Here is a 23013-nt window from a genome sequence, read left to right on the forward strand (position 1 = left end):
GCCTGATTCTTCAAACTACGTTTCCACTGCTTGAATCCCCAGGGAGCGATGGCCTGAGTGAGTACACCATGACACAACACCTCATCAGGGCCTATACCATCCTCAACCTATGCACTGTCTACTCAGGGGCTTGCTGCAATTGGTTGGTATGTGCAACAAAGCCAGTTTTTCCTTTACACCAGTTTTCATAAATCTCTCCCACTATTTGCAGGTAGCTGGACTTTTCACATTCATTCAGCCTGGTCAAAAAGCAGGGCAGGGGCCCATTTGCAGGACAGAATTGGAGGGAAGTTATGCGAAAGTCAGGAATAAGAGGAGGACAGAGAAAGATCAGGCAAGGGGCTCCTCCTTATTAAACTATCATTACCTCAGCCAGACATCAGGATTTAGTAGTCTGCCATGTCACTGCAGTCTGCCTCCTCCTCCTTCTCCTGCCCTGACTGTCTGCCTGATATCTAGATTACCAGAGAGATGATAGGTAAGAGCGGGTGCTGGATCTAAACTAAGTTGCTGTGTGTCCTTCAGGCTCTGAAGGTTGTAAGAAAACTTGAGTTGTCCCCTTTTTAAGTCTGACTGCTCTGTTGCAGGGGACATGAGGATGGAAAGAAACTTGATTTGGAAGAACCAAGCAGAGGATAAAATAAATGTGGTACCACCAAGTCATAATATTTTTGCCTGTGTTTGCTCTGTTAATGTCTTTTAGCCTGTTAAATAACACCCTGCCCTGTTAGATTTTATTTCTAATGGGTACCTAAACCTTTACTGAAAACAAGAACGGTGCAGCAGCCCTTCCTGGAGCTCTCGGCACCTATGGCTTGTAAGAGCTCAGCTCTGCTTTTCCAGCATGTGGAGTACGGATCCATAGAAAGTAAGCAAGATCTGTAATCCCCATGCTGGAAAAGCAGAGTAGAGCTGAAGATGCAGAACCCTCTGAGAAGCGCTGCTGCACCTTTATCACGACCGGCGTGCCGATCACATACGTGACACAAAGGGAGGGAAAAGGAAGGCCCTGTCCAAGGGAGAGGGAAAGATTGTGACCCCTAACTCACCTAGAGGCTGGCACCTGACTGGCCTGACGTCCCTAGACGGGTTTCTCATCCGTACGCCGATCACGTTCCTAAAACCCTGGCTTTCCCTAAAATGAGCCCTACGTAGTGAATAGGGCGGTGGGAACACTAGTCCGCACCACTAACACTAAAGGGAAACACTAGGGAGAAGACAGACAATACTGACAAAACACATAATCCCAGGTGGGCGACAACAAACAACCAACAGGGATCCGGAGGGTAACGCTCTGGTACGACAACCAGGGATAACAGCAACTCAGCTCCAGTGGGTCAGTATAGAAGTCCAGGCAGGAAGCTCTATATCTGGCAACCAGAGACATGGGAGAGGGGAATATAAGGAGGTTGGGAGTGCTGGACAAGAAACAGCTGAGGAGAAGAAGCTACGGATCCCTGAGTGAGACAAAAAGGATTACAAGGCAAACCCAAAAAGCTACCATTAAGAAACAGCACTATTTTTAGACATAGAGCGCGCAGCCACCCGCTGCGACTTCCTGACCCCGGGGATAACGGAGTCAGATGTGGCTCTTGACACCCTCGTGACAACCTTCTATGCTTTCAATAAAGGTTTAGGTCCCCTTTAAATTAAAACATGGTCCACAAATTATCCCTTTTAGGTGGCAGATGTCTTCTTCTCTGTCTTCTGACCTATCAAATGATGGTCACCATTTTCAGATATACATCCAAATCGAATTCCACATTTTTAGAAAAATGGAGCCAAATTTGATTTGCTTAGAATTGATTCACTCACCTCTAGTTCGATACCTTACATATCATTGCTGCTGTACTCATCAAAATAAAAACATGTTTACGGGCAGGTATCTCTAAACATGGTCCACAAATTATCCCTTTTAGGTTGCAGATGCCTTCTTCTCTGTCTTCTGACCTATCAAATGGTGGTCACTATTTTCAGATATACATCCAAATCGAATTCCACATTTTTAGAAAAATGGAGCCAAATTTGATTTGCTTAGAATTGATTCACTCACCTCTAGTTCGATACCTTACATATCATTGCCGCTGTACTCATCAAAATTAAAACATGTTTACGGGCAGTTATCTCTATAAGGGGAAGGTCCCAGCCTATTTATTGTTTGTAGTTTACTATATCCAGGACATCGCATACTTTGGTATTATGTCAGAAGGCTGTAGAAACATCTTAGCCCTCTCAGTCATGCTGTTGTTCAGCGATTAAGAATAGAAATGTTATTTGAGTGGAAAAGAAAAAAAGGTCCAATCAGTAAGTTTCTTTTTTACATTAAAAAATCACTGTGTCAATCAAAATTCATCACAAATCTACAGCCATATATGGTCCTGAAGTAGCAGCGTTTAGTGGTGTTACGTGTCAGGGAACTCTAGAAAGCTGTTTAACACAAAGGGCTGATGTTGCTGGCAGAGAAAAATTGGCAAAGCATAGAGCATCCTGCCTACAGCTCCAATGGGCACCATTTGAATTTGATCTTCTTCTAAAGCTGAAAATGCCCGCCAAGTTCAAATATGGGTAGGCGAGCAGTATCTGGTATGTTGATCTATAGATATTTATAAGAGCTTTAGGGCTGGACAGAAAAACACAGCCTGAAGCATTTTTTTGTCTGACACTATCTGGCATCATACAGTAAGGCTAGTTTCACATTTGCAGCACGGCTCTCTGGATCCAGCATTGCTGGATAGTGCCGCCTGTCCCCCAGACCCCACTGACTATATTGGGAATAGGTAGAGATCCGGCTGCTCCACAGCAAACATGTCGGGATTCTGGATGGATTTTGTCTGGCTGATTCCTGGCATTCTCTGCTGGAACAGCCTGTCGGAGAGTTGTGCAGGTGTGCGGCGGATATACAGTTGCAAGAAAAAGTATGTGAACGCTTTGGAATGAAATGGATTTCTGCACAAATTAGTCATAAAATGTGATCTGATCTTAATCTAAGTAACAACAATAGACAATCACAGTCTGCTTAAACTAATAACACACAAAGAATTAAATATTACCATGTTGTTATTGAACACACCATGTAAACATTCACAGTGCAGGTGGAAAAAGTATGTGAACCCTTGGATTTAATAACTGGTTGAACCTCCTTTGGCAGCAATAACTTCAACCAAATGTTTCCTGTAGTTGAAGATCAGACATGCACAATGGTCAGGAGTAATTCTTGACCATTCTTCTTTACAGAACTATTTCAGTTCAGCAATATTCTTGGGATGTCTGGTGTAAATCGCTTTTTTGAGGTCATGCCACAGCATCTAAATCAGGTTGAGGTCAGGACTCTGACTGGGCCACTCCAGAAGGCGCATTTTCTTCTGTTTAAGCCATTCTGTTGTTGATTTACTTCTATGCTTTGGGTCGTTGTCCTGTTGCAACACCCATCTTCTGTTGAGCTTCAGCTGGGGGACAGATGGCCTTAAGTTCTCCTGCAAAATGTCTTGATATACTTGGGAATTTATTTTTCCTTCGATGATAGCAATCCGTCCAGGCCCTGATGCAGCAAAACAGCCCCAAACCATGATGCCCCCACCACCATACTTCACAGTTGGGATGAGGTTTTGATGTTGGTGTGCTGTACCTCTTATTCTCCACACATAGTGTTGTGTGATTCTTCCAAACAACTCAACTTTGGTTTCATCTGTCCACAGAATATTTTGCCAGTACTGCTGTGGAACATCCAGGTGCTCTTGTGCAAACTGCAAACGCCAGCAATGTTTTTTTTGGACAGCAGTGGCTTCCTCTGTGGTATGATCCCATGAAATCAATTCTTGTTTAGTGTTTTATGTATCGTAGATTCGCTAACAGGGATGTTAGTATATGCCAGAGACTTTTGTAAGTCTTTAGCTGACACTCGAGGATTCTTTTTCACCTCATTGAGCAGTCTGCGCTGTGCTCTTGTAGTCATCTTTACAGGACGGCCACTCCTAGGGAGAGTAGCAGTGGTGCTGAACTTTCTCCATTTATAGACAATTTGTCTTACCGTGGACTGATGAACAGCAAGGCTTTTGGAGATACTTTTATAATCCTTTCCAGCTTTCTGCAAGTCAACAATTCTTAATCGTAGGTCTTCTGAGAACTATTTTGTGCGAGGCATCATTCAGGCAATGCTTCTTGTGAAAAACAAACCCAGAACTGGTGTGTGTTTTTTATAGGGCAGGGCAGCTGTAACCAACACCTCCAATCTCATCTTATTGATTGGACTCCAGTTGGCTGACACCTCACTCCAATTAGCTCTTGGATATGTCATTAGTCTAGGGGTTCACATACTTTTTCCACCTGCACTGTGAATGTTTACATGGTGTGTTCAATAAAAACATGGCAACATTTAATTATTTGTGTGTTATTAGTTTAAGCAGACTGTGATTGTCTATTGTGACTTAGATGAAGATCAGATCACATTTTATGACCAATTTGTGCAGAAATCCATATCATTCCAAAGGGTTCACATACTTTTTCTTGCAACTGTATATGAAGTTGTGAACAATCCCTTAGAAAAACTATGCAATCTGTTCTAACTTCAGTTTCTTTATGAATTTCTGCACCACACAAGAGGAAAGCTAGCATAATCTCAAGACATATGTGTATGGGCACTTAGGTGCTTCAACAGAGAAGATGATTAGATTGTAGTATAGGCATCATATGTGTTTATTACTTGTAAAAGTAAATTTAGTAGCTATCTAGCTATCTATCCCATATCTATCTCTCATCTATCTACCTATCTGTCAATAACAGACTTCCAGCTACAGTACCGTATATATCTCACATCCATTAATCAACCTATTTATTAGATATGTGTAGGTTCTATTATGGTATGTCCCTTATAACAATGCTAATTTATGTTGTTACATATGAAAATAATGGTATTTTTTATATTAAAAAGGGGTTACATAGTTACATAGTAAATAAAGACATAAGTTCATCAAGTTCAACAAGTTCAACCAAGGGATAGGCGAATCCTAGAAGGAAGTGAGACTCAGATTTCTACACATTTTCCTAAGCATTAATGTCATTTACTTTATTTCTCTTCTGAAGACTAAATAAATTTAATTATCTTACTCTTTCTCATAACTAAGACCATCCATGCCCCTTATCAGTTTAGTTGCTCTCCTCTGTACTTTTTCCAGCTGCAGAGCGTCCTTTCTATGTACTAGTACCCAGAACTTAACTGCATATTCCAGATGAGGTCGCATCAGTGCTTTGTAAAGTGGTAATATTACATCCCTGTCCCGTGAGTCCATGCCATGTTTAATGCACAACAATATCCTGGTGGCCTTAGAAGCAGCTGATTGACATTGTATGCTGTTATCTATCATCTACAAGGACACCCAAATCCTTCTCTTCCAGTGCTACATCTCCTAGGGCAGGGCTGGCCAACCTGTGGCTCTCCAGCTGTTGTAAAACTACAACTCCCACCATGCTTTGCTGTAGGCTGATACCTGTAGGCAGTCTGGGCATTCTGGGAGTTGTAGTTTTGCAACAGCTGGAGAGTCACAGGTTGGCCATCCCTGCCCTAGGGCATAAGATGCATAACTTGACATTTATCCACATTGAACCTCATTTGCCAAGTTGATGCCCAATCACTCAGAGTGTTCAAGTCAGCTTGTAGTTTATGGACATCTTCAATAGACCGTACAGTTCTACATAGCTTAGTGTCATCTGCAAAAATAGAAATGGTGCTATTAATCCCATCCTCAATATCATTAATAAATAAATTAAATAATAGAGGACCCAGCACTGAACCTTAGGGTACACCACTTATAACCCGGGACCATTCTGAACAGGAATCATTGAACACAACTTGGTCCTTCAACCAATTCTCAATCCAATTGCAAACCATATTACCTGTGGTGGACCTAGATCCTTTTTTGAATATGGGCACTACATTTGCCTTGCGCCAATCACTTGACACTGTACCAATACTTAGAGAATCTTTAAAAATTATAAACAGGGGCACATTAATAATTGAACTTAGAGCTCTTAAGGAACTCTTGGGTGTAATCCATGTGGACCCGGAGAGTTGTTCACATTTGCCTTATTTAACTAAGGGTCCATTCACACCTCCGTAAAATGGGTCCGGATTCGTTCCGCAATTTTGCGGAACAGGTGCACACCCATTCATTTTAAATGGGGCCAGGAAAGATGCGGACAGCACACAGTGTGCTGTCCGCATCCGCACTTCCATCCCGTGGCCCTGCAAAAAAAATAGAACATGTCCTATTCCTGTCCGCAGAGGCGGACTCCCTAGTGGGAGCTTCTGTAAACTGGCCCATAAAGTTGTCCTGCAGCAAGTTGAGGAATTTTCTCCCCTTTGCGGATGAGGTGGAACCATGACCCCAGTCAATGTCTGGGAAGTTAAAATCTTCCATAGTCCCATTATGACCACTGTACCAGCCTGTGCAGCCCGCTCTACTTGGTTATACAGTTGTGTTTCTATCTCCTCTGTGATGTTAGGGGGTCTATAGATTACACCAAGTATTATTTTTTCCGTTTTTATATCCCTTTGAACTTCCACTAATAAGGTTTCAACATCCTCACCATCCACTACCACAATTGCCTCTTTCATACTTGTCTTCAGATCACTCCTCACATACAGGCACACACCACCGCCTTTTCTATTGACCCTGTCTTTCCTAAATAGTGTAAAACCCTCAATATTAACAACCCAGTCATGTGAAGAGTCCAACCATGTCTCAGCCACGGCAACTAAAAGATAAGATATGTTGTGGTATTTGGGGAACATGTGAAGAAGGAACTATTGAAACATCATAACATAACATTGTGTAATCCATTATTCGTCTCGCCCCTCTTAGTCAAAGACTAAAAATAGCACTTTGGTAAGTAATTAACGTACATTGGGTGAGGTCTAATAATAAGAGTAACATGGAATGGAAAGAAAAACAATGTTTCAGGTTATGCTAAATCCGCATCCACTAGTAACAATGCAAATTCTTTATAAAGGTTCCCAGATTCATCCATTTCCTTCTTCTATTAGAGATGTGCTAACACATATTATTATAGATGCAGGAACCCCCCATCACTCATCCGGTTATGTGTGTGTATTGTAGGCACGGTAGATGCTTGTCACTGGAAAATAGACAAGCTTCTTAAATATTAGTCTTCTCTGTACTAGCATATAAGGCTATGTTCACATATGCGGCATAAACTCTGGAACAGAGTACATCAGTTAACTGTATCCGGCATAGCCAGAGACAGATACTCAACTCCAGATGCTCAATTACTATAATTGGATCCGATGGTGATCTGGCTGCCTTACTGCAATAATGCGGGCTTTCAGCTGGACAAAAATTACTGCATACAAGACTTTTTGTCCAGCCGAATTCTGACATTTATGGCAGAAAGTGGCTGGATCTCCGTCAGATCCCATTATAGTCAATGGGTACCCGGCAGTGTTCTGCTGTGTCCAGCTATGCCGGAGACAGCAAACTCTGGTACCCTGTTCCCCTGCCAATACAGAGTACTAAAGTTTATGCCATGTATGTGAATGTAGTCGTACACTGTCTTCAGTATGCAAACGATGGGTTACTGCAGCGGAAATACTGATGGTTCATGGCAAAAAGGGGTAATATTCTATATACAAGCTTTAGGCTGCTTAAACCTTAGCTAACTGCTGACTCAAATGGATATTCCCATCATAAATATCTATAGGATGTGTGCCCCGCTCTGATATATTTTATATAATATTGTCTAACAATGAAGATTTTTGGGTATTTGATGCGTGGTGTACCATTTGGTAATTTGTTGTTGTAAAAGTGGTGAGAATAGTGCAAAAAAAATAAAAAATTTGGTTTGCAATAATTCTCGAGCAGTATACAGTATATACATCAGTCCATTCTATAGCAGTATACAGTATATACACCAGTCCATTCTCTAGCAGTATACAATATATACATCAGTCCATTCTATAGCAGTATACAGTATATACACCAGTCCATTCTCTAGCCGTATACAGTATATTCACCAGTCCATTCTCTAGCAGTACATCTGTATATACACCAGTCCATTCTCTAGCAGTATACAGTACATACACCAGTCCATTCTTTAGCAGTATACAGTATATACACCAGTCCATTCTCTAGCAGTATACAGTATATACACCAGTCCATTCTCTAGCAGTATACAGTATATACACCAGTCCATTCTCTAGCAGTACACCTGTATATACACCAGTCCATTCTCTAGCAGTACACCTGTATATACACCAGTCCATTCTCTAGATGTACACCTGTATATACACCAGTCCATTCTCTAGCAGTATACAGTATATACACCAATCCATTCTCTAGCAGTATACAGTATATACACCAGTCCATTCTCTAGCAGTATACAGTATATACACCAGTCCATTCTATAGCAGTATACAGTATATACACCAGTCCATTCTCTAGCAGTATACAGTATATACACCAGTCCATTCTCTAGCAGTACACCTGTATATACACCAGTCCATTCTCTAGCAGTATACAGTATATACACCAGTCCATTCTCTAGCAGTATACAGTATATACACCAGTCCATTCTCTAGCAGTACACCTGTATATACACCAGTCCATTCTCTAGCGGTACACCTGTATATACACCAGTCCATTCTCTAGCGGTACACCTGTATATACACCAGTCCATTCTCTAGATGTACACCTGTATATACACCAGTCCATTCTCTAGCAGTATACAGTATATACACCAATCCATTCTCTAGCAGTATACAGTATATACACCAGTCCATTCTCTAGCAGTATACAGTATATACACCAGTCCATTCTATAGCAGTATACAGTATATACACCAGTCCATTCTCTAGCAGTATACAGTATATACACCAGTCCATTCTCTAGCAGTACACCTGTATATACACCAGTCCATTCTCTAGCAGTATACAGTATATACACCAGTCCATTCTCTAGCAGTACACCTGTATATACACCAGTCCATTCTCTAGCAGTATACAGTATATACACCAGTCCATTCTCTAGCAGTATACAGTATATACACCAGTCCATTCTCTAGCAGTATACAGTATATACACCAGTCCATTCTCTAGCAGTACACCTGTATATACACCAGTCCATTCTCTAGCAGTACACCTATATATATACACCAGTCCATTCTCTAGCAGTACACTGTACATATACCAGTCCATTCTCTAGCAGTATACAGTATATACACCAGTTCATTATCTAGCAGTACACCTGTATATACTCCAGTCCATTCTCTAGCAGTATACAGTATATACACTGGTCCATTTTCTAGCAGTACACCTATATATACACTAGTCCATTCTCTAGCAGTATACAGTATATACACCAGTCCATTCTCTAGCAGTACACCTGTATATTCACCAGTCTATTCTCTAGCAGTATACAGTATATACACCAGTTCGTTCTCTAGAAGTACACCTGTATATACACCAGTCCATTCACTAGCAGTATACAGTATATTCACTAGTTTATTCTCTAGCAGTTGTGACACAGTGAAGGGTATGGTCTGGGAGGACAGGTATTTTCCTCCCAGGGTGTGCTGTTGCTGGGCTGATTTGCAGCCAGGTGGGGTCAAACACCAGACTGGATTTTAAGTGCCGGTCAGGGTTTTGACAATACCTAGCTGTCCTTAAAAGACAGCTGGGCTCAGCAGCAAGGTGTCTCTGTTTTGGGATCTGAGGCATGGTGCCGTGCTAGAGGGCTGAGAGCCACATGCGTGTATCCACGGCGCATGCGCAAGCTTATGGCTCAGCGAACGCATTCCGTGGATACACATGTGTGCGCCTGGAATCGGCCTCACAGGACGCACTTCACATGCGCCAGCCGGCAATCAGGAATTAATAAATTAGCAGTGGAGCGGTGCTGGGCTCCAGGAGAAGCGGCGCGTCTGGGCACCAGCGGCCGGAGGGACAGCCCCTTGGGCTCCTTACTCAGGTAATCACCATATTAATAAAAGTGATTTTCTAAACAAAGGACAACACTTAGGGTAGAAGTATAGTAGTAATACTAGTATATTTTAATACAAAACGAGCAGACTGATGTGATGATGTTAAAAGCTCTGTCACTACAATCCAGGTGACAGAATCACTGTAAATAAATTGTTTTCCGATATGTCTCTATGTTCCTCATGTAAGCTGGTGACATCTAGTGGTGGATGAAAGTATTTACTAGTTGCACAGTTTGAAATTCTGTGGGGAACATCTGTCAACATACAAAATAAAACTTCTAGCGCCAGTCTAACGCCTTTTGTGTCAGTCATTATATTTGTGTAGATGTCTGTGAAGGATCCGTGTATTCCACGGACACTGCTAGGCTATGAATTAGTTTCCAGAGCATCTCCTGCAGTGATCTATGAAAACCATGGAAAAAAACACAGATAGCATCCACGTTGTGTATGTGGTTATCAGGGACCCATATGATGTGCATGAGGGATCCATAATCGCAGACCAAATAGGCCATGCTTCCCTGGTGTCACCACCAAACCATTGTCTGTGGAAAACCACTGATATGTAAATAGACACATTAAAGTCAGTGGATACATGAGTAGTCTGTGGAAAACATAGACAGCACAAGTCAGTGAACCAATGACGTGTAAAAGAGACCTAACAGATACCTTGACACGCATACTATTATTAAATGAGGCAGCAATTTGCCAGAATTGGGAAATCATAGTCACGCCTTGACAGCTGCTGCACGAGCTATTTTAATGCCTATGGTGGCTCATGAATCATTTTTGTTACCTAAGCCTGAAAAAACCTTCAGTTTCTTTTGGCCTCCAGGAAGATAGAACAAGTAAGATTCTCAAGAAATGATAGGATTTTCCCAGCAGTCATACAAACTAAAGAGTTCTGCCCCTTCCATGTTTGGGGTAATCCCTGTTTTACATTATAATGACTAGTAGAAAGTATATAAGAGTTCTGTGATCCACTTCTCTACACTCTGAAAAGATAAACCAAAGCAACAAGCAGGTAAGGTGAAGTCTGCCCAACAGCATTCACTTGTCTTCATTTTTTTGCTTTAATCCTTCTTACATTTCTCATATATTATTACTTCTACTTTGAATCTTTTATATTATTATTTCTACTTTGGCTTTTATGAGCTTTCTATGTCAAACATCAGTCAATTCAACCAGTGCAAACTGCTGGTGAAAGAGAAAAAACACTAATGTTCATACTTACAAATAATAATTGATAAAAGATTATACTGAAGCCATACATTTTTTAAAGTAGAAAGGCGATGAATGCTGGAATCATATATATATATATATATATATATATATATATATATATATATATTTATTTATTTTGTATTATATATTTATCTATAATTTATTTATTTATTTTTTTAACCACTTCCAGACCAACAGTTTTACCCCCACCCCATTCCTTACCAGACACATTTTAAAGTTTTAGCCTTAATTTTGCAAATTGCTTTTCTATAGCTCCACCAAGCTGCATGTATTTGGTCTTGTTTTATCAGAACATACATGTCTCCCATATTGTTTAATAAAGTAAGTGATATATATGACCTTTGGAAAAAATAAAAGTAAAAGAGGGAAAAATTAAAAGAGATAAACGGCACGATTTTGTAATGTTTGTCCTTTATGTCTTTGGCAGAGAAGACTACTAGTTTATCCCTTATAGTCAGAGACAGAGAGGTCCCTTGAGTTACAACTTTTCTTAATTTTTTTACTTTATTCTTTCTTACGTTTCTCATATTTTACTTTGAGTCTGACAATTTTCTGTTCCATCTATGGCCTCTATTGTTTCTTAAGCTGATATACCGTATCAGTGACTTTTACCCCAACTATTTTTGACTTTTGGGCTTTTCTGACAAGCTGTATGTCATATATCAGCCAGTTCAACCAGTTTAAATCCCTAGTGAAACAGAAGGATCACTAATTAGTTTCCACTCACAAATCATTTTGAAAATGTTAAACTGAAGCTCTACATTTTTTTTTAAGTGAAAAGGTCATGAATGCTGGAATTAGATATGTGAATATATCTATATCTAATCTATCTTCTATCTATCTATCTCTCTTATCTATCTATGTTCTATCTATCTATCTATCTATACAGAATGACAAGTAATCTATAAGCAAAGTATGAATTTTTAAGAAGCCTTTACTGATGTGAACATGAAAGAAATGCAAAAAAATGAAATGTTAAATAAATTATATTTGTCATAAAATATCGGAAAAACAGAACAAGAGAAAGATACAAGTATCTTCAGCACATGTTGCAACAAGGAAGGCTAGAATGGCTGAATTGCATTTGTCTTTTTCATACAAGACCATCTCTGTATATGGGCAATATCATGGCGTTTGGCCTTTGGAAGGGAGAATTTTATGCTTTGCCAGTTTCCCTTTAGGCTTTATATAGAATGCCTGGGAAATATTGAGCATTTCATAATTTTCCCGAATACTTTAGGCATTCTGTACACTGCCTGATTTCATTTATTGCCTGTAAGTAATATATATATATTACATAGATAAGACTACTGGTTTATCTGTTAAAGCTGCACATACAGAATTATATATATATATGCACACACAGAGGTCTCTCTAGTTACAATATTAATTGGTTCTGGGTCGCCCATTGTAAGTTAAAAAAAACTGTATCTTGAGTCTATAACTATATGAAAAACTAGTAATTGGTTCCAAAGGTTCCAAAAGGCTGAGGATAAAAAAAAAAAGCAGGTAACTGAGACAGATAAAGCAAGTCCCTACACATAACAGGAATAGATGCTGGAAGCTGTAAATCACTTGCTATGTAGAGGACAGGAGCTTCTTTAGGGTCCTGTATACTACACCAAGTGTACCAGTAAAATAACATGGAGTCATCCTCCTATCGGAGACGTTTGTCCTGGCACAGGTACAGAGCCGGACAGGACATGTAGTACCTCACTGTACTGTAAACTGCAGATCCAGTCTGGGCATTGTATGTGGAGCTGATTTCTTTTCAAGCTATCAGACTAAACAAACCTTCAAACTAAGGGAAAAAAAATGTTTCTAATGTGGTAATTCAATTCAATGAAAAAAATGATCTGCATGGAATCATCTCAAAGGCTTAAAGGGTCCTTCAGAAAACCCCAGCAGCATGGCTTCAATAGCACATACAGGTGAAACTATTTCAGAAGCATCCTGTACAGTGCGGTATCGCCCCAGTGTCATACCACAGTGTAGTGACATGATACTGGCCACGGTCATGTAACATGACATCACCCTATAATTATCATGTCACTACACAAGTTTACACAGGACCGGCACCAGGAGGACACAGGGTGCGGAATGCAGTGGTGGTAGGGGGGCATCTTCTACATAAAAGGTGCATTTGAATTTTTTTTTTTAAACTTGCTGTTGTGGCCATGATCAGATAACTCATCCATTGCTATACCTAAGCTGATCACTGACTCACTTTACTGCACTCACAGTATATGTTGTGACTCATGACACATTCAGCTCTGCTACAACTGAATCATGTTTTATTACTCTCTCATATTTTTACGGTTGTTCTTTTTATTCCTTGAGCAAGAAGCAGAGCATAGCAGAGCTGTGATAACATTCCTTCTTCCGCTTGATTGGAATGATAATGAAGAAGGAACAAGACAGGGATGTGAATATTTCCATATTGCTCCTCTGTGGACTGGAATAAGCCAATCCATCACTTTTAAACTGACAGAGCTTAAAGGGTTATACCCATCTCATACACCTATTTTAGAAGACTAGAAGTCCTGAGTACTGTTTTTTTATTGTAGAAAGCCCTGCACCTGTGTATCACATGATAGGACAGATATTAAGAAGGTTCTTATGGCATAACAGCAAGCAGAGATCTTAAAGACTGCAGAAACGGATTGCATAGCTTGCATAAATTGCATACATTTTCAGATCCGAGGAATTCTTTTATACTCAAAACACTAGTAGCATTAAAAATAACACTTTGGTCCTAGCGTTTCATATTTTCCATAGACATAAGTTACAATGCTGTACTATCCTGTAAGTTCAGATATTTGTGAGTAAATTTGTGAGTAAATTTGATGAGTTCCAAGGAAAAGAATATAGAAACGTATTATGTCCTGTAGATGTACGATGACATACACAGATGTAGCAGAGCTGGTTTTAGTTATTTCCGTAGAACCGTACAGGAAAAGGAACTCGTTTGTAAATAAACAATTTAGCCCTGCTACCTATGTACATTTATTGAATTCGTCATGTGTGAACATACCCCAAAAGAATATTGCAAGTTCCAGCTTACTAATAATATACTAAATGTAACCGATGCATGCGGACCTATCTTCATTCCATGGTTTATATAGGACGCATAGCCCATAGGTATCCTGGGACTTACAGTTCTTCCATGTCTCCCCCAGCCCTAATCAAAGTTGTAGTTTTTGTCCCATTGCCAGCATTCCCCCATACGATTTTATGGTTTCAGAATTAACCCTTAGATGACTCATTTTCAGAGTCAACACTTTAAGACAAAAAAAAAAAGCTACACGTAGGAAACCCCTGAAGTGATAATGAGCTTTTTAGTATAATATACTTTTTACAGCAGCCCGGTTAATCTTGAAGGTCATGTATTTAAAGTGCAGAGGATGTCGCTCTCTATGACTGTGAGAAGAAAAAAAATAAAGTTTCCTGGACTAATAGCTGCAACTTTTTTTTTCTTTTTTTTCTCTCAAACTTGATCCCATTTGTTTATGCAGAAGACCAGCCCCTGGAGAGACTTCTTTTTTTGCACCTCGTGTAACATCTGACTGATCAGTGATACTTGAACAATGTTGTGCCCATGGAAGCAGTTCACAAACCGAGGGCTCATTAGGAAAAAAAACACATATGATGTAACCGATCTGAACAACAATGAACCCAAAAATGAGAAGCATCTCAGGTAAGAAGAATATCGCTGTCATGTCCATTCATTGTATCATGCCCTAAGAATTCTACTGATCAGACGGCAATCACCGTCGTCACTCTCCAGTGATATCTTACAATGATTACTCACATTTCCTCACTTGCCTTCATTCTCTGACTAGTCATTCAATAATAACCTTTCTACAGTTAATGTTTTTCTGTGTAATAACCTATGCAGGTTGAAGATATTATTTCCTATTGTTATAGGATATGTATTCTGGTATAACCTGGGCATATTATATGTTATTGTCCATATTTTATACATTCTAGGCAATAGATATGCGATTAAAACCCAGATTCATGCAGTTATGTCAGAAAAGGGCGATCAATGGAGTTAGGCTAGGTCTACACGACGACATTTGTCGCCCCAATGTTGCGCAACAATTTTTATAATGGCAGTCTATGGTGTCGCACTGCAACATGCTGCGACTGCGACGCAACAGCCGCAGAAAATCCATTTGAGATGGATTTTTCTGCGACTGTCGCGACGCAGTCGCAGCATGTCACATGTTGCAGTGCGACACCGTAGACTGCCATTATAAAAATTGTTGCGCAACATTAGTGCAATAAAAAGTTGCACGACAAATGTTGCAGTGTAGTTGTGCCCTATCTGTCAAATGTCGTCGTGTAGACCTAGCCTTAAGCATCTCATCCCTCGTTCCTTCACAAATTTGTAGCATTAGGGCTCATGTCCACGAGCGTAGGCACTCAGTACTATCTTTGGCTGCATGTTGCAGATCGCAGACCCATTTAAGTAAAACGATGTGCACATGGCCAGTGCCGGTGTATTGTGGACCGTTATTTTCGGTCCGCAGCATGGGCATTGAGCCCTTACACTTGTGGGCATGAACCCTTACTGTCACTCAAAGTTTTCATATGGAGAAAAATGTTGTTGCTACCTTGCAGTTAGAGATGAGTGAGTTCCTTATAATTGTATTCGAGTACAATTTGACTAAATTGGCCATCCGATTAGATTCGGATTCAAGTAAATTTGACCCAAATCAAAAGTGCTCTAATTGACTGGAACAGACTCTATCTCTTACTCCCTCTCAACATTCGGGTTAGTTACAATCAGAACTTTTTGGGTCCCAAATTTAGAATTGATTCCCTCATAGTAAGGCTTCATGCACACGATCGTTTTCTGGTCCGCATCCAAGCCGCAGTTTTTGCGGCTCGGGTGCGAACCCATTCACTTCAATGGGGTCGCAAAAGATCCGGACAGCACTCCGTGTGCTGTCCCCAACCGTTGCTCCGTTCCGTAGCCCCGCAAAAAAAATATAACATGCCCTATTCTTGTCCGTCTTGCGGACAAGAATAAGCATTTTTTTAATGTTCCGTTCCACAAATTGCGGAAGGCACACAGGCGGCTTCCGTGTTTCGCGGATCTGCGATTTGCGGACCGCAAAACACACAACGGTCGTGTGCATGAGGCCTAAGGAAAAACAAGATGGTTGGATTTCTTCCCATGGTAAAGACAGGTGACATTTACAAAAACTTGCAAGTGACTAATTTTATAAGAAATGTATAATAAATATTGCTCTAATTGCTCTACTTATCTCCTTTCTTATGGGGTGTGTCCTTTCTCAGGGGGCATCTCCTTTCTCAGGGGGCATCTCCTTTCTCAGGGGGTATATCCTTTCTCAGGGGGTATATCCTTTCTTATGGGCATCTCCTTTCTCAGGGGGTATATCCTTTCTCAGGGGGTATATCCTTTCTCAGGGGGTATATCCTTCCTCATGGGCATCTCCTTTTTAAGGGGTTATATCCTTTTTCATGGGGCATCTGCCTTCTTATGGGCATCTCCTTTCTCAGGGGGTATATCCTTTCTCATGGGACTTAGCCTTTCTCACGGGTGTGTCCTTTCTCAGGGGGCATGTACTGTCTGCTGCTGCTGGTGGCAGTTGGAGGATGGAACTAAGTGAGGTGAGCTGAGTGAGGTGGACAGAGAAATTAGAAAGAGTAAACAGAAGGTGGCGCTATACAGATGGGTTTCATTGAATAATTCAGATGCAGGTGCAGGTTTGAAAACTGTAGAATATTTTTCATGGAATAACCAGGCATGGGATTCAACCAGTTCCCTCAGTTCTCCAGATTTGGTTGTTAAAATTACAACTGGATCGGAGAACCATGTTACCGGCTAAGTCCCGATTCGGTGCTCTGGCGGCGGCAGGGCAGCTGGAGATGTTCGCTTCAATGGCTCTGCACTCCGCTAATAGTTTAGCTCCTTAGTTGGGTGGTATGTGTGTGTATGTGTACCATGTATATGGTGTATTTATGTGTATGTGTGTTGCACATATATGGTGTATGTATATGTAAACATGTGTCGTGACGCCGCGTTGAGTAGGGAACTTGTTGTTAAAAATTTGAATCCCACCCCTGGGAATAACCCTTTTAAGGGATACCATAACATTTTTAGTTAAGTGTATAATAGTCTGAGAATGTCAATGATAATTGACTTACAGTTTATAAGGGCTGTACTTGTGAAACTGCACTAAGGGAGGTGCAGGAAATCTGATAGGAATCCTCCTCTCACAATTTCTCAAATGGAAATGAAAATGTTACATGATAACAGCTCAGCACTGATGAACTCATTATACTTCTATTAGATGTGATTTATATAACACAGTACTGGATATACTGTAAAAAGCAATGTGTCTGTATGTACAGATTTTGCTATTGGCTGTGACATGGACATGTTTAGGTACAGACACTATGGGGGAGATTTATCAAACTGGTGTAAAGTAGAACTGGCTTAGTTGCCCATAGCAACCAATCAAATACCACCTTTCATTTTTCACAGCTCCTTTGGAAAATGAAAGGTGGAATCCGATTGGTTGCTATCATTTATTCAATAGATCTATAGAGATGAGTCATTTCTAGTCGTAGCTGGCACCGTGTACCTCTGAGGGGAAGATAAAAGGTCAGGCAAGAAAGATCCCAGAAAAACGCTTGACTGTGGATTTACCAGGTCTTAGACTGCCAAAGTTGCCAGGATGTAGCTACAAAATCTAAAGTCTATGTTCATCAGCTTCATACCAAGGATGGTCTGTTTTCAGTTTAAGGGGCTGGTCCATCATGAAAATCATTAACCTACTGGGGCATGAAGAAGTCATAGCAGGTGATGAGCCATCGTAAAGAGGGGATCTTGCTCTGGAGGCGCTCCAAATTCCCTTTGTGCCATGTAATTCTGCAGTTTTTGCTACCATACTGTATATTAAAGGGTTGCCTTATAAAGACAACCCATGTCCACGTGCCCTAATTTTGGCTGACATTCAGTCTAGAGAAGCTCTATCCAGTTATAATACATATCTTACTGGATAAACTCCTTACTTTATTTTGTTCGCCTGTCACTTACCATTAAGAGGTAAAAGGCTGTACCTGTGACTTGCAGACAACAAAGGGGAAGCTAATATCATATGTAAATCTCATCACAGATAACATAAAACATTTGAATAAAATAAAAAAAATTGTGCCTGACCATATTACTGCTACTATTAACCACCCATGATATTTTTATTTTTTTAAAGTGAGTTGAAAGAAAAGGACACCAAATCCAATGACACCAAAAGTGATATGGCCGAAATAAAAGTAGGATTACAAGTAAGTACTAAATGATCACCTAGTTTAGTCTGAGCTGGTTGCTAGAGTTGGTGGCCCTGGCATATAAGATACATTAATGACATAAAGTAATAAAACATTTGTGTTTGTATCTTGATTATTTAAACGGTTAGCCCAGTAATAATATATCTCGCCTAGCCTGTGGATATGTATAGGCAAAAATAACTTGTACAGCGGCTCACCCCTCCAAAGCTGCGGATAATTAACTATGCGTTGTGTTGAGTGCCAACTAACTATATACATTTATGATTATTGGGGAGGGTCAAATCTGGGACTTCCACCGATCACAAGAACAGTGGAACCTGAGTCTCCTTTGTGAACAGAGCGATAGTGTGCATGGGTGACCACTGCTCCATTTACTTCTATTAGAAAGACAGAGGAAACGACACAGGCACTGAATGGAGCGGTAGTTGTGCATGCACATTGCTGCTCCATTTCAATAAGTGAGACCCCTGTTATTGTGATCCGTGGGGATCCCAGAAGTCTGGCCACCAGCAATCATTTTTCATTATCTATCCTGGATAGGTGATACATTTTGTTCTTGGCCTGCCCCTTTTCTCACAAAAACTGTTACTATGCAATGAATAGGGCACTGTTAATGTATTATTGCAATATACATGCAATAAAAAATGTTGTATGTGCCATTGCATTCAGGGGCGTAGCTATAGGCTCATGGGCCCTGGTGCAAGAGTTCAGTTTGGGCCCCCCTACCCTCAATACCGTTTCATAACGCCACCAGACCCCGATTTTAATTGCTAATATATTTACAAATTAAATTCAGGGCGAAATTTGATAGATGTGCAGTGAAAAAATTCTTCAGACAGCACATGGTGTGCAATAATGCTGGACTGACCCATCAACCGGCTATATACGGACGGACTGGTAATATCGTATATAGCCGATGTATGGGTCAGTCCAGCATTATTGCACACAAGGCTCACAGTCACTGCCTACCCCAGGGCCAGTGTCTGGCGCAGGCGCACACACTGTCTGCCTGTGGCCTGCCCCCTGGCACAGACACACACACTGTCATTAATTTAAGTGCCCAGCGCCAGTCAGCAACAGATCACGCTGGGGGCCTGGGCCGCTGCCTGCAGCCTGCCCCTGGCAGGCTGGCACAGTGGCATGCACCCACACTTGCTTGCAGTGCACTGCTTCTCCTGGCTCACAGTAACAGCAGTCGCCAGTGCCCCTGCCTGGTGCAGGCCCACACACTGCCTGCCTGCGGCCTGCCCCTTGGGCCTGGCACACACACACAGTAAGTAGTGTGGCCAGTAACCACTTCAGAGACAGATTCCCACAGAATTCAGAGTGAGAGTCCCAGACTCCCACTGGCCACTCCATGATCCCATTCCATAATGCCGCCCAAATCCCATTCCCATCCCATCATCAAGTGATTCCCATGATCCCATCATCAAGTGATTCCCATGATCCCATCATCAAGTGATTCCCATGATCCCATCCCATCATCAAGTGATTCCCATGATCCCATCCCATCATCAAGTGATTCCCATGATCCCATCCCATCATCAAGTGATTCCCATGATCCCATCCCATCATCAAGTGATTCCTATGATCCCATCCCATCATCAAGTGATTCCCATGATCCCATCCCATCATCAAGTGATTCCCATGATCCCATCCCATCATCAAGTGATTCCCATGATCCCATCCCATCATCAAGTGATTCCCATGATCCCATCCCATCATCAAGTGATTCCCATGATCCCATCCCATCATCAAGTGATTCCCATGATCCCATCCCATCATCAAGTGATTCCCATGATCCCATCCCATCATCAAGTGATTCCCATGATCCCATCCCATCATCAAGTGATTTCCATGATCCCATCCCATCATCAAAAGTGATTCCCATCCCATCATCAAGCTGATCTGATCCCTGGGCTGGGCTGGACTCTGCACTGCCGCCGCCTGCCACTAAGAGATCACAGATTCCCAGACCATCCCATCATCAAGCTGGAGCTGGGCTAGCTAGCGCCTCTGCTCACTGCGCTGCCGCCGCCTGTCACTAGTCTCAGACTCAGAGTCAGAGAGAGTAGAGCCGAGGGCCGAGCCGAGGCTAGTCAAGAAAACTAACCTCGCGCCGCACAGTCACTGCCGCTGCCGCCTGCTGCTTCTTTTGACAGTATCTGACTGGGAGAAACCACGCCTCCGGCTCCCAGTCACTCAGACCTCACATGTCTGCTTCCGCGGCCGGCGCCGCCCCCTCTGACACACGTGGTGAGCTGAGCTGCCTAGTGCCTGCCTACTAGAGCCTGCGCTGCGCCGTGCGCACTGCCCCGGGCCCCGGCACTATTAGATAACATTTTGAATAGGAGGCGGTGGGGGGGCCGTGGGCCCCCCTGGCTCAGGGGCCCGGTCGCAATTGCGACCGCTGCGACCCCTGTAGCTACGCCACTGATTGCATTGTAATCTCTGGTAGCACCCCTTGCTATCTCTAAATAAGCAGATAACTGAGCAGAAAAAAAAGTTGTGGCATAACCCCTTTAAAAATCCTGGGAAAAAGAACAAATGTTAGGAGTTAAACTGAATACTGAATATTTTTGAGATATTGCAGCAATTTCCTATGAAGGAAGAGACATTTTGAGACTACCCTTTTCATCAAGGACTGGATCAGGAGGCCACTTGATCCAAAGGTGGTAGAAACCTCTGGACAGAAATTTCTAGAGTGACCCTCCTTAGTAACTCTAATAAGTTAGTTAAGCTGTCCATATGCATTAGATAATTTACACCTGATTCTGCTAAGGACGGCAGCATACACAGACTACAGTACTAAGTAGTCTAATATACTTTGTTCATCTACTGGAAACTGGAAACTGGAGGTTCCTTGGTGGTGGAGGCCTCTGGGCAATTGTTTGTCCACCCTACAATTATTGCCTCATTTCATATATTGTTCTTTTTGAATATTGACATTTAAAAATACCCTGATGGAAGTGACCCTTTAAAAGGAACTCACTGCCTTACACAGTGGAACAACACATTTTCCATCATTGCCCATGATAAGATAAGATTACATCCTGATCCACCCTTATTCCACTCATCAATTTAACCACCCTAAAATTCAAACTATGCTAATCTTACTCTTCAAAGGCCATGTCTCTTCCCTAATTTGGAAATTGGGATGGTGCCACAACAGGGAAGACAATAAATCTTTCACTTATGAGCTTTCTATTAACCGTATTTGTGTCTTTCAGAAGGGTGCTCCGGAAAACCATGGTCATTCATGCAAAAAAGTGGCTTGTCCCAAATATCTAAAGCTAAGAAACTATGAGAATGGAAAGATTTTGCAAGACACATTACATCTCAGTGCAAAACAGGTAGGATGTCCTATGCCAACTTTCTAATTTCTTCCTCATTTCTTTTGACTACATTTGACATAATTGATTCAGATAGATACAGATTGATACAGATTTGTGCACTCCATCGTGAATAGCGGATTACATGAAGAGTTATATCATGTCCCTGGGGATAACAGCAATCCTTCAGTCTTGGCGATGTTATCAATTCTGCCTTTCTTGTATGAGTTCATGTTGTAGAAACTTCTTGCACAATTCCGGGTGCCTCTGATCAACAGTATCACTTGGTATATTCCCATGGACAAATGTAGCAGACATTCATTCTACTATAAGCACCCAACCTATATTAGTCATTCTACTATTGCCTCTTTTGGCTTTGGTGATGTTGCATTGTTAAATGGTTTGTCTGCTTTGGACAATCCCTTCCAGTTAGAAGGATCCCCTAACAATAGGTTGATCACAGGGTGATCTGTTTCTGGGTTACAAGTAATCATCTGTGATCATTGAGAGAACCAATATGTATTCAGTCCCCCGTTAGGGCCCACCAGAGGGGAAATGAAGCATTACACAGATTTTAGTCATTCTGCTGTCTGCACAACCCCTAGGTTCTCCAGAGCAAAAGATGATTATTGTAGCCATTCTTTTCTGTATTGGGGACTCCCCTTTATTTAATCCCTAATAAGTTAATTGAAATTGGTTTTCTAAGTAATCTCTCTCGGGAGTGGGTACCATCCAAATCCACCCAGAACATCCACTTACAAGAAGAGTCCAAGGAACATGCCCCAAGCATAGTTCATGTGTGATAGATGCAGGTCCCAAAGAAAACCCTGACCCCTTTCCTGCCTGAGATGCCTGCCATGACCACAATGAAAATGCATGGAGAGGTGACACACATTTATCTCTATAGGTGTTACAGAAAATTTGTATTCTGGTTAGGCTATATACTCACGGTCAGGTTTACTCATGTAATTTTGGAAGCCAAAATCGGGAGTTAATCATAAAAGCAGATAAAGTATAAAGGACAGATAGGACTTCTCTTTTTTGAACTCACTCCTGGTTTTGGCTTCCAAAACTTAATTAGGAAGCCAACCATGTGGTAATACCCTTACATGACTTATCCCCTATT

The 23013-nt window shown here is 41.5% G+C and overlaps 1 protein-coding gene across 4 annotated transcripts in view; it reads left to right on the forward strand.

Annotated features, from left to right (window-relative positions):
* The window catches only part of LOC122930441 (nitric oxide synthase, inducible-like), a 424300-nt gene that overhangs the window by 370691 nt on the left and 30596 nt on the right, over window positions 1-23013 (forward strand). For 2 of the 4 annotated variants that reach the window (XM_044283851.1, XM_044283852.1), the window contains exons 5-7: window positions 14748-14929; window positions 18480-18552; window positions 21786-21908. In XM_044283851.1, the coding sequence (XP_044139786.1) occupies window positions 14820-14929; window positions 18480-18552; window positions 21786-21908 (306 nt within the window). In that variant the 5' untranslated portion in view covers window positions 14748-14819. Of the gene's footprint in view, window positions 1-10798; window positions 11012-14747; window positions 14930-18479; window positions 18553-21785; window positions 21909-23013 lie in introns of those variants that run through there. The other 2 variants (XM_044283854.1, XM_044283853.1) reach the window with 2 other exon arrangements.

Source organism: Bufo gargarizans, chromosome 3 (assembly GCF_014858855.1).
Source record: "Bufo gargarizans isolate SCDJY-AF-19 chromosome 3, ASM1485885v1, whole genome shotgun sequence".
Lineage (NCBI taxonomy): Eukaryota > Metazoa > Chordata > Amphibia > Anura > Bufonidae > Bufo > Bufo gargarizans.